This window comes from Macaca mulatta, chromosome 2 (genome assembly GCF_049350105.2).
Source record: "Macaca mulatta isolate MMU2019108-1 chromosome 2, T2T-MMU8v2.0, whole genome shotgun sequence".
NCBI lineage: Eukaryota > Metazoa > Chordata > Mammalia > Primates > Cercopithecidae > Macaca > Macaca mulatta.
This window is the reverse complement of record NC_133407.1, coordinates 148,906,049-148,919,966: the sequence shown is the minus strand read 5'-3', so window position 1 is coordinate 148,919,966 and position 13,918 is coordinate 148,906,049. Positions and strand designations below refer to the sequence as shown.

Sequence of the window (13,918 nt, the reverse complement as noted above, 5' to 3'; positions counted from 1 at the left end):
TATGACTTACAAACACCAATATGATAAGGATGATTATTCATCATTACTTTCACATATAAAGGCTTATACAGTCAGTCTAACTTCTCTCCTCAGGGTCACAGTGTTCTTTGTGAAATAAGAATAGACCTGAGGAACTTTCTGAAAGAAGATTAAATTCTGAGATCCTAGCCTGTCACTTACTTCAGTGTGCATTTCAGTATCTAAGATGAACTTGGTCACAAGTCCACAATGTAGAATAGAGAAGACCTCAATGTCCAGCTCTCGGAAAAAAGCATGGTAATTATGTAGTAACAATGATGTCTTTTCTTCCTTCCCTGTGAACTCCTATGGGGAAGTCACGGCAACAAAGAGAATAAATAAATCTTCTATATTAATCAAATTTTAATAAAACTTCAAAGTGCAAATATGCATTTATTTAATGCAAAAAATTACATTTTTATTATAATAACACATTTCTCTAGCAAAAGTCCCTAAATATTCCCAAGACAGAGCACCTAATTTAAGATGGGGATACAAGTCACACATCAAGACCCTTAGCTGGTTTCTATTTAGGGATGATCTATTAGGCAAATCAAGGCATTTAGGTCTAATGTAGAAAACTGTGAGCTGGCCGGGCATGGTGGTTCATGCCTGTAATCCCAGCACTTTGGGAGGCTGAGGCGGGTGGATCACGAGGTCAGGAGTTTGAGACCAGCCTGGCCAAGATGGTGAAACCCCGTCTCTACTAAAAGTATAAAAATTAGCTGGGTGTGGTGGTGTATGCCTGTAGTCCCAGCTACTCGGGAGGCTGAGGTAGGAGAATCACTTGAACCCAGGAGGTGGAGGTTGCAGTGAGCCGAGATGGCACCACTGCACTCCAGCCTGGGTGACAGTGCGAGACTCCATCTCAGAAAAAAAAAAAAAAGAAAAAAAACCTGTGAGCTTAGGGGCCAGAATGGTCTGGCTTCAAATCCTAGCTCCAGCATTTATTAACTGTGTGACTTTGGGCACTTGTCTTCCCTGGGTCTTAGTTTCCTTATTCATTAAATGTGGTATTAATATTAAACTTGGGCTCTTAGAGAAACTATACCTAATATACAATAAATGGTAGCTGATAAACAGAAATAATTGGGATCCATGTGGTCCAGGCAATTTCAAACACATGAAACTCATTCTGCGAACAGTACAAATGTAAAGTAAAAGGGAACTAATGATAATCAAGTACCTCAAGAGAGAATTCAACGTATTGCTGGGGTACAAAAAAGGGACTAAAACAGTCAAGAAAATAATTAGAAAAAACAGTCAACAGTGTGTGGCAGGAATAAGGACCTACAGTCTAATCTGAACTTTGCTACTAAGGAGATTACTCCAAGGCCTAAGAGAGTTTTGGCTTGCTGTTTCCTAATTTTCTTTTTCTTTGTAAAATGCAGAGAATAAAGTTGGGGTTCTGTTACTCTCATTTGGATGTCACAAACCTTCATGGATACCCATCATTCCAATACCTTGTTCAGCTGGCCTCTATGAGATGGTGTAGGGTCACATTCTGAATTTTTCTCTTCTGAAATTGTGTCAGAGGAGGATGTCTTGCTACCATCTGCTTTTTGTTTCCTTTCTTTTATATTAAAAAGAGAAAAATGACTCAAGTAATTAATAATCATGTCAGCCAAATATCATTGCCCTCAGAAAACAACCTGTTGGGAACTGCCTAGAGGTAGAAGAGGTAATTTTATAACCCTAAATTACAGTGTATTTATAAATCTAACAAAGGGTTCAGTTATACAATTGCTCCAATTATTTATGCCATGATACACATAACTTTTAGGTTAATTCAACGCAGCTCATTTAGAAACAGAAGACGAGGAAAAGAACATACTTACCTATTTTTCCTTTCTTTCTGATTTTTGCTGAAATAGCAGTAACAGTATGAGGTGTTATATCTAAAGTTTCCACGTCAAAGTTTCCAAGAGGAGGGATATAGTCTGGGGTGACTGAAACAAAGAGCAGGTTGAAACTCAATGAGTACCAATTACACGCCACCATTAGACTTGAAATTCAGTCACTCCATTGGCTAAAAACTAGTTTCCAAAATTACCAAGTGTGGCTGAATGCTTATAAGACATATTCAAGTCATCTGACATTGTTTTGGCATAGCAAAATGGCCAGAGATAACACAGAAATATCATATTATGATCAATTATCATAAAACAACTTTAAATAATGATATATAACTAACAAACAGATAAAAACTAAAACAAACATTTAAAATCTAAATGGTGGCCAGGCAGGTGGCTCACGCCTGTAATCCCAAGCACTTTGGGAGGCCAAGGCGGGTGGATCACCTGAGGTCAGGAGTTTGACACCAGTCTGGCCAACATGGTGTAACCCTGTCTCTACCAAAACTACAAAAATGAGCCGGGTGTGCTGGCAGGTGCCTGTAATAGCAGCTACTCGGGAGGTTGAAGCAGGAGAACTGCCTGAACCCAGGAGGCAGAGGTTGTAGTAAGGATCTTATTCATTCTATCTAACTATATTTTTGAACCTATTAACCACCCTACCATTTTTCCTAGTCCCCCAACCACCATTACCCTCCCCAGCCTCTGGTAACCATCCTTCTACTCTATCTCCATGAGTCAAATTATTTTAATTTTCAGCTCCCACAAATATGTGAAAATATGTTGTGCCTGGCCTATTTCACTTAACATAATGTCCTCCAGTTCCATCTGTATTATTGCAAACAACAGGATCTCATTGTTTTTTATGGCTGAATAGTACTCCATTGTGTAATGTACCACATTTTATCCATTCACCCACAGATGGACACTTAGGTTGCTTCCAAATCTTGACTATTGTGACTAGCACTGCAATAAACATGGGAGTGCAGGTATCTCCTTGGTATACTGATTTCCTTTCTTTTGCGTATACACCTATCAGTGGCATTCCTGGATCATATAGTGATTCTATTTTTAGTTTTTTGAGGAAACTCCAAACTGTTTTCCATAGTGCTTGTACTAATTTACATTCCCAACAGCGTACAAAGGTTCTCTTTTCTCCATATTCTCACCAGCATTTGTTATTGCCTGTCTTTTGGATAAAAGCCATCTTAACTAGAGTGAGATGATATCTCATGGCAGTTTTGATTTGCATTTCTCTGATGCTCAGTGATGTTTAGCACCTTTTCATATATCCACCATTTCTATGTCTTGTTTTGAGGAATGTCTATTCAGACCTTTTACCCATTTTTCAATCCGAATAAATTTTTTTCCTATCTTTATATATTCTAGTTATTAATCCCTTGTCAGTACATAGTTTACAAATATTTTCTCCCCTTCTGTGGGCTGTGTCTTCACTTTGGTGTTTCCTTTGCTATACAGAGGAAAGGAACTTAACTTTTTAACTTAATGTGATCCAATTTGTCCATTTTTGCTTTGGTTGCCTGTGTTTGTACGGTATTCCTCAAGAAATCTTTGCCCACTCTAATGTCCTGAAGAGTTTTCTGAATGTTTTTTGTTATTGTTGTTGCTAGTAGTTTCATAATTTGAAGTCTTAGATTTAAGTCTACAATCCGTTTTTTCTATATGGCAAGAGATAGGGGTCTAGTTTCATTCTTCTGCATATGGATGTCCAGTTTTCCCAACACCATTTATTGAAGACATGTCCTTCCCCAATGTATATTCTTGGCACCTTTGCTTAGAATGAGTTCATTGTAGGTATATGGATTTATTTCTGGGCTCTCTTCTGTTCCACTGGTGTATGCATCTGTTTTTATGCCAGCACCATGCTGTTTTGGTTACTATAGCTCTGTAGTATAATTTGAAGTCAGGTAATGTGATTCCTCCAGTTTCATTCATTTTACTCAGGACAGCTTTGGCTATTCTGGGTCTTCAGTGGTTCTCTATAAATTTTAGGATTTTTTTTTTTCTATTTCTGTGAAGAATCTCATTGGTATTTTGATAGGGATTACCTTGAATCTACAGATTGTGTTGGGTAGTATGGAAATTTTAACACTATTAATTCTTCCGATCCATGAACATGAAGTATTTTTCCTTTTTTTATTTGCTCTTCAATTTCTTGCATCAATGTTTCATAGTTCTCATTGTAGTGCTCTTTCACTTCTTTGGTTAAGTTTATTCCTATTTTATTTGTAACTTTTGTTTGTTTTATTTGTAGCTATTGTAAATGGATTACTTTCTTGATATTTTTCAGATTCTTAGTTGTTGGTATACAGAAATGCTACTCATTTTTATATGATGAGTTTGTGTCTTGCAACTTTACTAAATTTATCTAATAGTTTTTTGATGGAGTCTTTAGGCTTTTCCAAATATAAGATCATATCTGCAAACAAGTATAATTTAACATTTTCCTTTATAATTTGGATGCCCTTCCTTTCTTTCTCTTAATTGTTCTAGCTTGGACTTCCAATACTGTATTGTATAATAGTGGTATTATATAAGTGGGTATCCTTGTCTTGTTCCAGATCTTAGAAGAAAGGCTTTCAGTTTTTCCCTGTTCAGTTTAATAGTAGCTATGGGTCTATACCCAGTTTTCTGAGGGACTTTTTTTATGATGAAAGGAAGTTGAATTTAAAAAAATTTTTTTAAGCATCAAGTTAAATATCAGGTGGCTTTTGTCCTTCATTCTGTTGATAGGATGTATCACATTGATTTATGTATGTTGAACAATCCTTGCATCCCTGGGATAAATCATCCCATTTGGCCATGATGAATGATCTTTTTTTTGTTTGTTTTTGAGATGGGAGTCTTGCTCTGTCACCCAGGCTGGAGTGCAGTGGCGCAATCTTGGCTCACTGCAACCTCCGCCTCCTAGGTTCAAGCGATTCTCCTGTCTCAGCCTCCCGAGTAGCTGGGATTACAGGTGCCCACAACCACGCCCAGCTAATTTTTGTATGTTTAGTACAGACAGGGTTTCACCGTGTTGGCCAGGCTGGTCTCAAATTCCTGACCTCAAGTGATCCACCTGCCTTGGCTTCCCAAAGTGCTGGGATTACAGGCGTGAGCCACCTTGCACCTGGCCGATATTTTTAATGTGTTGCTGAATTAGGTTTGCTAGTATTTTGTTAGGATTTTTGTATCAACATTCATCAGGTGTATTGGCCTGAGGTTTCTTTTCTTTCTTTTTTTTTTTTTTTGAGGAGTCTCACTCAGTCACCCAAGCTAGAGTGCAGTGGCGCGATCTTGGCTCACTGCAAGCTCCGCCTCCTGGATTCACACCATTCTCCTGCCGCAGCCTCCCAAGTAGCTGGGACTACAGGTGCCCATCACTATGCCCGGCTAATTTTTTTTGTATTTTCAGTAGAGACAGGGTTTCACTGTGTTAGTGAGGATGGTCTCGATCTCCTGACCTCATGATCTGCCCGTCTTGGCCTCCCAAAGTGCTGGGATCACAGGCATGAGCCACCACACCCAGCTGAGGTTTCTTTTTTGATGTGTCTTTGTCTGGTTTTGGTATCAGGGAAAGCTAAGCGCTTTATTGCCTCACTACTGGCCTAGTAGGACTACCAGTATAGGACATGTCCCTTACCTGCCAAGTACTTTTCCAGGATTATTTGCAGTTCTACAATGTGCTTTAATCGGGTGAGCACCTTCCCCTTCATCTCAGGTGACGTTTCCTGGCAGAAGGCATTCACAATCTGCAAAGTACAAATTACACTGTCATACTTCCAAATGTTCAGATTTTAACCTTGTTTGTATTATTTATCCAGAGCTGAGAGATGTCTATGAAAAGCAGGATCTTTGAGTTTAGTCTGTAATAGAACTGTCCTCAGCAAGGTGGTATAGAGAAAAAAAATTTCTGGGCCAAAATATAGGAGATTCAGCCAGGCGCAGTGGCTCACATCTATAATCCCAGCACTTTGGGAGGCCAAGGCAGGAGGATCACTTGAGGCCAGGAGTTCGAGACCAGTCTGGCCAACATGGTGAAAGCCCATCTCTACCAAAAATACAAAAATTAGCTGGGCATGGTGGCACATGTCTGTAATCCCAGCTACTAGGGAGGCTGAGGCAGGAGAATTGCCTGAACCTGGGAAGCGGAGGTTGCGGTGAGCCGAAATTGAGCCACTGCACTCCAGCCAGGGTGACACAGCAAGACTCCATCTCAAAAAAACAAAAAGTGAAGGAGATTAGGCTTGTGACCCTAGTTTTACTTATTACTAGTTATGTTACAAGCTGGAATAGCCAGAGAGCACATAATTTGGTGAAACAAGTTCTATTCTGCTCCTTACTGTGTGACCTTGGCTGAGTCTTTAACCTTTCTAAGATTTTCTTCATAAAGAAATGAGTCCAGCACTTGGTACAGTGTAAGTACTTAAAAATTTTTAATGACTTTGAACTCCCTATACTTGAAATTCATTTGTGTAAAATGAGGACAATAGTATTCCTGCCCATATCACAATAGAGATGTGGTAATCAAATAAGCTCATTCAAGTGCATAAACATTCCTGAAATAACATGTGAGAGGAAGTCAGTGAGATAGAGACATAAGGTGTTGTCATCATTGTCATTATCACTAAACACAAACATGTTCTAATGGGAGGGAAACTACCACCACTCACTGAATCAAAACCATAGGCATATGCCTGTGCTAGGATGGACAGCAGTTCTACAGTGAAGAAAGTGAGAAGGTCATTCTAGGCAGAAGGCAGCTTGGAGGAAATAAAACGTGGGCAATGTGAAGTGAATTCTAAGTATTCTGATTTGGCTACATAAGGAGGATCATATAATTGGAGAGTGGTGGGATATAACAGCTAGAGAAGCACAAGGGGGTTAGTGCTTGGTGAAGACTTCTAGGGAATCTTGCGAGAACTAAGAAAATAGTTTTGAGAAAAATTGCGGACAATAAGTGAAACATCCTATTAACTCTGCTTACCTCTCGGAACCAGTTGAGAGTAAGAAATAGGAGAGAACACATGAATGCACGCTCTTTAGCAGACATGGACTCCAGCTTCTCTCCAGGCTCCAGGTCAGTTAGGAATATAGGACAATCTGAGAGAGAACAAACATTTCCAACTACCTTTAGTGCAAGCCAATAAAACCTGGAGGTTGCCTCTGGAGCTAGCTCTGCTTGCTATTTACTTTCCCCTTTAACTCATATTTGAAGGCCAAGATTTAAAATATTTGCATATCATATGGCAATCAACAAATATAATTAGAAAGTTTTTGTAACAATTGATTTGTTAACATAATGGGATTCTGTATGCACTATTTTGTCTTTGGAATTCCAATGCTAAACTACTCTGTTAAGGTTAAAAAATTATTCCTTCCCACATATACCATGTACTGATATGCCCTTTCCCTAAGTTTACCAAAGAAAGAGTACAAAGAAGAAAGGATCTGATGACTTCATCCTATACCTAGTAGACCATCAATCTCCTCCAAGTTTCCGTTATGCTGTCTCTCCACACAAAGTCTCAGTAATCGGAAATAGGGAGCCAGGCACAGTGGCGACACCAATCTGAGAAGGAAAAATAAATTTCTAGACCACACTTAATAGGTATATGACTCTACCTACATAGGAAGCACAACTTTTTTTTTGAGACAGAGTCTTGCTCTGTCATCCAGGCTGGAGTGCAGTGGTGTGATCTCAGCTCACTGAAACCTCTGCCTCCCAGGTTCAAGCAATTCTCCTGCCTCGGCCTCCTGAGTAGCTGGGATTATAGGCGCACACCACACTGTCCGACTGATTTTTGTATTTTTAGTAGAAACGGTGTTTCACCATGTTGGCCAGGCTGGTCTCGAACTCCTGGCCTCAAGTGATCCACCCGCCTCAGCCTCCCAAAGTGCTGGGATTACAGGCATGAACCACCATGCCCGGCTACCAACTTTTTAAGAATTTTCCTCAAAACAAGTGTCTACTTTTAAGAATAAATGGCAAGGAACTTAATGGATGCTCCATTAAGAAAATAAATATAATGAGCTGAATCATAGGAAGGCAGAGGTATGAGGAATGAAAGTCCATGTGTTAGGAGAACCAGAAATAAGATAGAAAGAGAATGTAAGAGAGGCAGAGGTAGCACAGAATGTTCAAGGGAGGGAAAGAATAAGATACAGAAAAGAAGGTAATCTCAGAATATCTGTTGGCTCACACAAGGCAATATAAATCTCAAGCCAAGGGTCCAAGAAAAACCAAGGAATCTGCCGCATCCTCCCTAAGCTCTCCAAATACCATTTGTCCTGAGAGAAACTTTTTTGACTCAAGTTCCCCACCAAGAACTGTGGAATTCCCCATGAACATTCAAAACACTAACAGGTTTAGAAAAGAAAAACTATACTGACTTTTGGCCTGATTCCTGTGGAGTCACCGGAACCCCATCTTTTGCAAAGTCCTGAGAAAACAGCAGCGGCAGGAGGTTGATGGCGATCCCATCCTGAGTGTTGTGTTCTTCCAGTCCGTACAGCGCTTTCACAGGAAATGGAAAGTCACTGCGGAGAAAAACCAGAATCTGATGCTGCAGCTCAGGAATACGCAAGGCTACAGGGAAAACCACTAGAGCAAACCAATTTCAAATACAACATCATGGGGAGAAATTAGAAATAGAAGAACAAACAGTGAAACTTTTAGGAATTTTGGAGCTAAGGGTGCAGGGGTGCTGGGGTTGGCAGGAAAGAAGCTGTGGGACTGGGCAGCTGTGGCTGAGGTCAAGGGTATTCTGAAGTTTGTATCAGCTACTGACAGAATTGATGTAACTTCACCAGTACAACCAAGCCAGCAGGTAAACAATACCTACCCTTCCGGAACAACACAGGAGTCCACTACGAAGGCATCCTGGAAATCAATGCAGATGGTATGCCCAACACGTTCCTTCAGGAAGCAAACAAACAAAAAGGGCATTGCAGGGTGTACTTGCTGTAAGCCCTAGATAAATTACTCTTAACCTTTCTAAGTCTCAGTTCTCTCATTTCTAAAAAGAAAGTAATAATAAATATCTCATTTTTGTGAAGTAGAAAAGAGAGAGTGCATAAAAAGCACTTAGCACAAGGCCTAGCATAGAATAGGGCTCTCAGACAGATAGTAGCCATCATCATTAACAAAGTCAATCTCTTCTTTACTATTGTTATTAAGTGAAGGAAGCCTCAGAGAAGAGCCCTGAGACAGGGTAGGGCAGAAAAGCCTTTCGCAGTTAGAATTTAGGAGAGGTCACAGGATGATCTATTTTCACACTGCAACAGAAAGACCTGAAGAGTGTAGTAAAGCAGCTCTCATGCTTTATTGCTTTAAGAAAAGACAATTGGCTTTACCAGGGCTTTTGGATCCAGCTTTTCTTGTTGGATCAGGTTGGCAAATTCATCATAGTAAAGTGCAGAGGCCTGAGGAGACTGCTCACTGCAGGAATGAACCAACTGCAACAAGGAGGTCACCTGGAGCAAAGAGGAAGAATGGTTTAAACCTTGGGCTGCCAATCCTTCCCAAACTCCATTCGCCCCATTCAAGACTGTTTTTTTCACTTTCTGATTTTACTGGCAAAGCTCTACTTCTCACTTGAAGTTTTCCTGAATGTTCTGACCTGTTTGTCTCTTTCTGATATCATCCCTTTTGCAATCTGTCAGACACTGCAGCCAGATTAATTTTTCTAAAGCAAAGCTTTGATTTTGCCATTTCCATGCTAAGAAACCCTTAAGGAATACCTCTGCCTAAAGAATGAAATAAAAATGTATTGCTTTACAGGCAAGGCTCTCGGTTTTCTCTCTCAACTAGCTTTTTCTTTTTTTCTTTTGAGACGGAGTCTTGCTCTGTCATCTAGGCTGGAGTATAGTAGCGTGATCCCAGCTCACTGTAACCTCCACTTCCCGGATTCGAGCAATTCTCTTGCCCCAGTCTCCTGAGTAGCTGGGACTACAGGCACCTGTCACCATGTCCAGCTAATTCTTTTGTACTTTTATTAAAGACAGGATTTCACCATGTTGGTCAGGCTGGCCTCAAACTCCTGACCTCAAGTGATCCTCCTGCCTTGGCCTCCCAAAGTGCTGGGATTACAGTCGCAAGCCACCGTGCCCTGCCTGAACTAGCTTTATGTCCCACTTTCCAATTATATACTTATTTGTCCCTATGCTTCAACCAAACTGTTATTCCATAAACATGGTATATCTTTCTTGCTAAGACTTTATAATCAGAGAGATTAAATGGATATAGAAATAAATGCAACCGGCCGGGCGCGGTGGCTCACGCCTGTAATCCCAGCACTTTGGGAGGCCGAGGCGGGCGGATCACAAGGTCAGGAGATCAAGACCACGGTGAAACCCCGTCTCTACTAAAAATATAAAAAAATTAGCCGGGTGCGGTTGTGGGCGCCTGTAGTCCCAGCTACTCGGGAGGCTGAGGCAGGAGAATGGCGTGAACCCGGGAGGCGGAGCTTGCAGTGAGCCAAGATCGCGCCACTGCACTCCAGCCTGGGCTGGGCGACAGAGCGAGACTCCGTCTCAAAAAAAAAAAAAAAAAAAAAAAGAAATAAATGCAACCAGCCTGGGAGTGGTGGCTCACGTCTGTAATCCCAGTGCTTTGGGAGGCTGATGGGGGCGGATCATCTGAGATCAGGAGTTTGAGACCAGCATGGCCAACATAGCGAAACCCTGACATGGTGAAACCCCGTCTCTACTAAAAATACAAATTTAGCCGTGGTGACTCAACACCTATAATCCCAGCACTTTGGGAGGCCAAGGCAGGTGGATCACTTGAGGTCAGGAGTTCAGGACCAGCAGGGCCAACATGGTGAAACCTCATCTCTACCAAAAATATAAAAAATTAGCCGGGTATGGTGGTGTGTGCCTGTAATCCCAGCTACTCTGGAGGCTGAGGCAGGAGAATCGCTTGAACCTGGGAGGCGGAGGTTGCAGTGAGCTGAGAACCTGGGAGGCGGAGGTTGCAGTGAGCTGAGATCTTGCCACTGCACTCCAGCTCGGGTGACAGAGCGAGGCTCTCTAAAAAAAAAAAAAAAAAAAAAAAAGAAAGAAAGAAAAAACTCACCTGTGTGCACTGCTCATTGCTCAGGTTGGCTCTCTCTTGGGTCAAACTACATGATTCAGTTCTAAAAATAAAACATTTTAATTTCATTTTTGTAATATTTTGTAGCAACTGCCAATAAGTTTAAGAATTCTGACTTCCCGGCCGGGCGCAGTGGCTCAAGCCTGTAATCCCAGCACTTTGGGAGGCCGAGACGGGCGGATCACGAGGTCAGGAGATCGAGACCATCCTGGCTAACATGGTGAAACCCCGTCTCTACTAAAAAATACAAAAAACTAGCTGGGCACGGTGGCGGGCGCCTGTAGTCCCAGCTACTCGGGAGGCTGAGGCAGGAGAATGGCGTGAACCCGGGAGGCGGAGCTTGCAGTGAGCTGAGAGATTCGGCCACTGCACTCCAGCCTGGGTGACTGAGCGAGACTCCGTCTCAAAAAAAAAAAAAAAAGATTTCTGACTTCCCTAGGGTAGGGTAAAGATAAAAGTGCATAAAGGCAGAGAAGAGTATTTATTTTGTCCATACAAAATACAGATTAGAGCAAAGGATGGTTATTTTATATATTTTTTTCTTTTCTCTTTTCTGTACATATTTTTTAAGGGCAAATTAGCAATAATTAGAGGAAGCACTTAATTAGTGTATGTTATGTGCTAGACATTTCAACGACTCTATGAGGTAAATCCTATTATTATCCTTATTGCAGATGTGAGTCTATAAAGGCAGAGAAATAAAGTAACTTACCCAAGGTAATTCAGCTAATTTGACCCTGGGCAAGCAGTATGGCTTCAGTGAAGGAACTCTTAACCAATACACTCTGCAACCTCTTCCCATTATTAATGTGTGCCACAGGGGAGCAATGACTATCTGAGCCGGTGGCGGCTGGGGTAGGGTTAGGGGGAGAATTTACTAAGACAGTTGTAGGTAAAGAAAGACAAGATTTCTTAGAGAAAGTATAAAAATACATTGCAAGAAAGCAATGGGCAGCCAGCAATAGAGGAGCTGACTGCAAGGAAACAAAGGCTTGCTGGGGATTTACAGAGTAGTACTTATGATGTATGCTGTATGCTGAAGAGGGCTTTGTGCAGTACTGATAATGCCAAAATTGCAGTGAGCCAACTTGCAGGTGTCTGGTGATAAGTTGGGTGCAGAGGGCTGCATGTCCTGCACCATGAAAAAAGGCAGACTTACATACTTTGTCTTTGCTTTCTTTGCTCCCACCACTCTGACTCCTTTTCCCTAATTAGGATTCCACAATGTGGATTCTAAAGATGTCTCCTGATGTCTCAGAAAATAATTTCCAAGGAGCATGAACTGAAATCCAATGTTGGTTTGTAATAGCAACATCTTATCAAGCCCCCAAACCAATATGTCTTTAGATTCTACAAATGGGGACTCAAGGAACAAGGTGAGAGGAAATCCACAAGATCTTATTTGTACCAAATGTATAAAGTTCCCAACAGGAATGACACAGCAATGTAGACACCTGCATTGTCTAGTGCCTACATCAGGAGCAGATAAAGAAAAACGCATTCTAAAAGAATCAGGGCTCCCTTTTTGTGCAAAGATTTCTAGAATTTTACCTCTAGGCAATCCTTAATTTTTAACAACAGACTGTAATAGCTAGGATCACAATCCAGCAAAAAATATACATGGTGGTATATACAGTCATGATTAGAACATGGAAAAGTAGCAAAACACATTTGCTCATTTCTCTCATAGTTGCAACGTCTACTGTTAAAATGATGTCTATGAGATGTAACACTTCGTTTGTTAGCAAGATTAACTGATCTCAGACCACAGAAGTCAGAATTTCCATGTGTACCTGTCTGCTGCCATGATGCCAGCCATGGTGACAGCACCAATAATCCCAATGAGTTTGTACTTGAATACGGTGCTAGAGAGCTGCTTTCTTATCACCAAGTGCATGTCATCCTGCAATGAGATGATGAAGAAAGATGAAAATGCTGGAATGGCACAGCAAAAGAAGGTATGGCTTTTATCGTTTACTAACTGTTTTTTATTTTTATTTTTTTTGAGAGGGAGTTTTGTTCTTGTTGCCCAGGCTAGAGTGCACAATCTCGGCTCACTGCAACCTCTGCCTCCCAAGTTCAAACGATTCTCCTGCCTCAGCCTCCTGGGTAACTGGGATTACAGGTGCCTGCCACCACGACCGGCTAATTTTGTATTTTCAGTAGAGATGGGGTTTCACCATGTTGGCTAGGCTGGTGTTGAACTCCTGACCTCAGGTGATCCACCCGCCTTGGCCTTCCAAAGTGCTGGGATTACAGGTGTGAACCACCATAACTAGCCCTGTGTGTCTTTAGCAAGTCAATTCATCTCTCCAAGTTTTAATTTTTACATCAGTGAAATGGGGAAGTCTTTTTTTTTTTTTTTTTTTGAGAAGGAGTCTCACTCTGTTGCCCAGGCTAGAGTGCAGTGGCACCATCTTGGCTCACTGCAAGCTCCGCCTCCCGGGTTCACGCCATTCTCCTGCCTCAGTCTTCTGAGTAGCTGGGACTACAAGCGCCCACCACCACACCTGGCTAATTTTTTGTATTTTTAGTAGAGACGGGGTTTCACCGTGTTAGCCAGGATGGTCTCGATCTCCTGACATTGTGACCCGCCCACCTTGGCCTCCCAAAGTGCTAGGATTACAGGTGTGAGCCACCGTGCCCGGCCTGAAATGGGGAAGGTTGTTTTAAGGATTAGAGATAAATCATAAAAAACTTCTAGAACATGAGAACACTTGGACACAGGAAGGGGAACATCACACACCGGGGCCTGTCATGGGGTCGGGGGAGCAGGGAGGGATAGCGTTAGGAGATATACCTAATGTAAATGATGAGTTAATGGGTACAGCACACCAACATGGCACATGTATACATATGTAACAAACCTGCACGTTGCGCACATGTACCCTAGAACTTAAATTAGAAACAAAAAACAAAAAAAACCAAAAAACCTTATAGAACAGTG

At 41.5% G+C, this 13,918-nt stretch overlaps 1 protein-coding gene across 30 annotated transcripts in view; it reads right to left on the bottom strand.

Annotated features, from left to right (window-relative positions):
• Positions 1 to 13,918, bottom strand: part of FANCD2 (FA complementation group D2) — a 77,130-nt gene that overhangs the window by 26,098 nt on the left and 37,114 nt on the right. For all 30 annotated transcript variants that reach the window (XM_028844430.2, XM_077993420.1, XM_077993401.1 and 27 more), the window contains 11 exons: positions 12,765 to 12,874; positions 10,954 to 11,014; positions 9,231 to 9,350; positions 8,720 to 8,793; positions 8,268 to 8,414; positions 7,346 to 7,446; positions 6,862 to 6,977; positions 5,518 to 5,626; positions 1,857 to 1,967; positions 1,482 to 1,591; positions 181 to 324 (listed from right to left, as the gene is read on the bottom strand). In XM_028844430.2, coding sequence (XP_028700263.2) covers positions 181 to 324; positions 1,482 to 1,591; positions 1,857 to 1,967; positions 5,518 to 5,626; positions 6,862 to 6,977; positions 7,346 to 7,446; positions 8,268 to 8,414; positions 8,720 to 8,793; positions 9,231 to 9,350; positions 10,954 to 11,014; positions 12,765 to 12,874 — 1,203 coding nt within the window. The remainder of the gene's footprint in view (positions 1 to 180; positions 325 to 1,481; positions 1,592 to 1,856; positions 1,968 to 5,517; positions 5,627 to 6,861; positions 6,978 to 7,345; positions 7,447 to 8,267; positions 8,415 to 8,719; positions 8,794 to 9,230; positions 9,351 to 10,953; positions 11,015 to 12,764; positions 12,875 to 13,918) is intronic.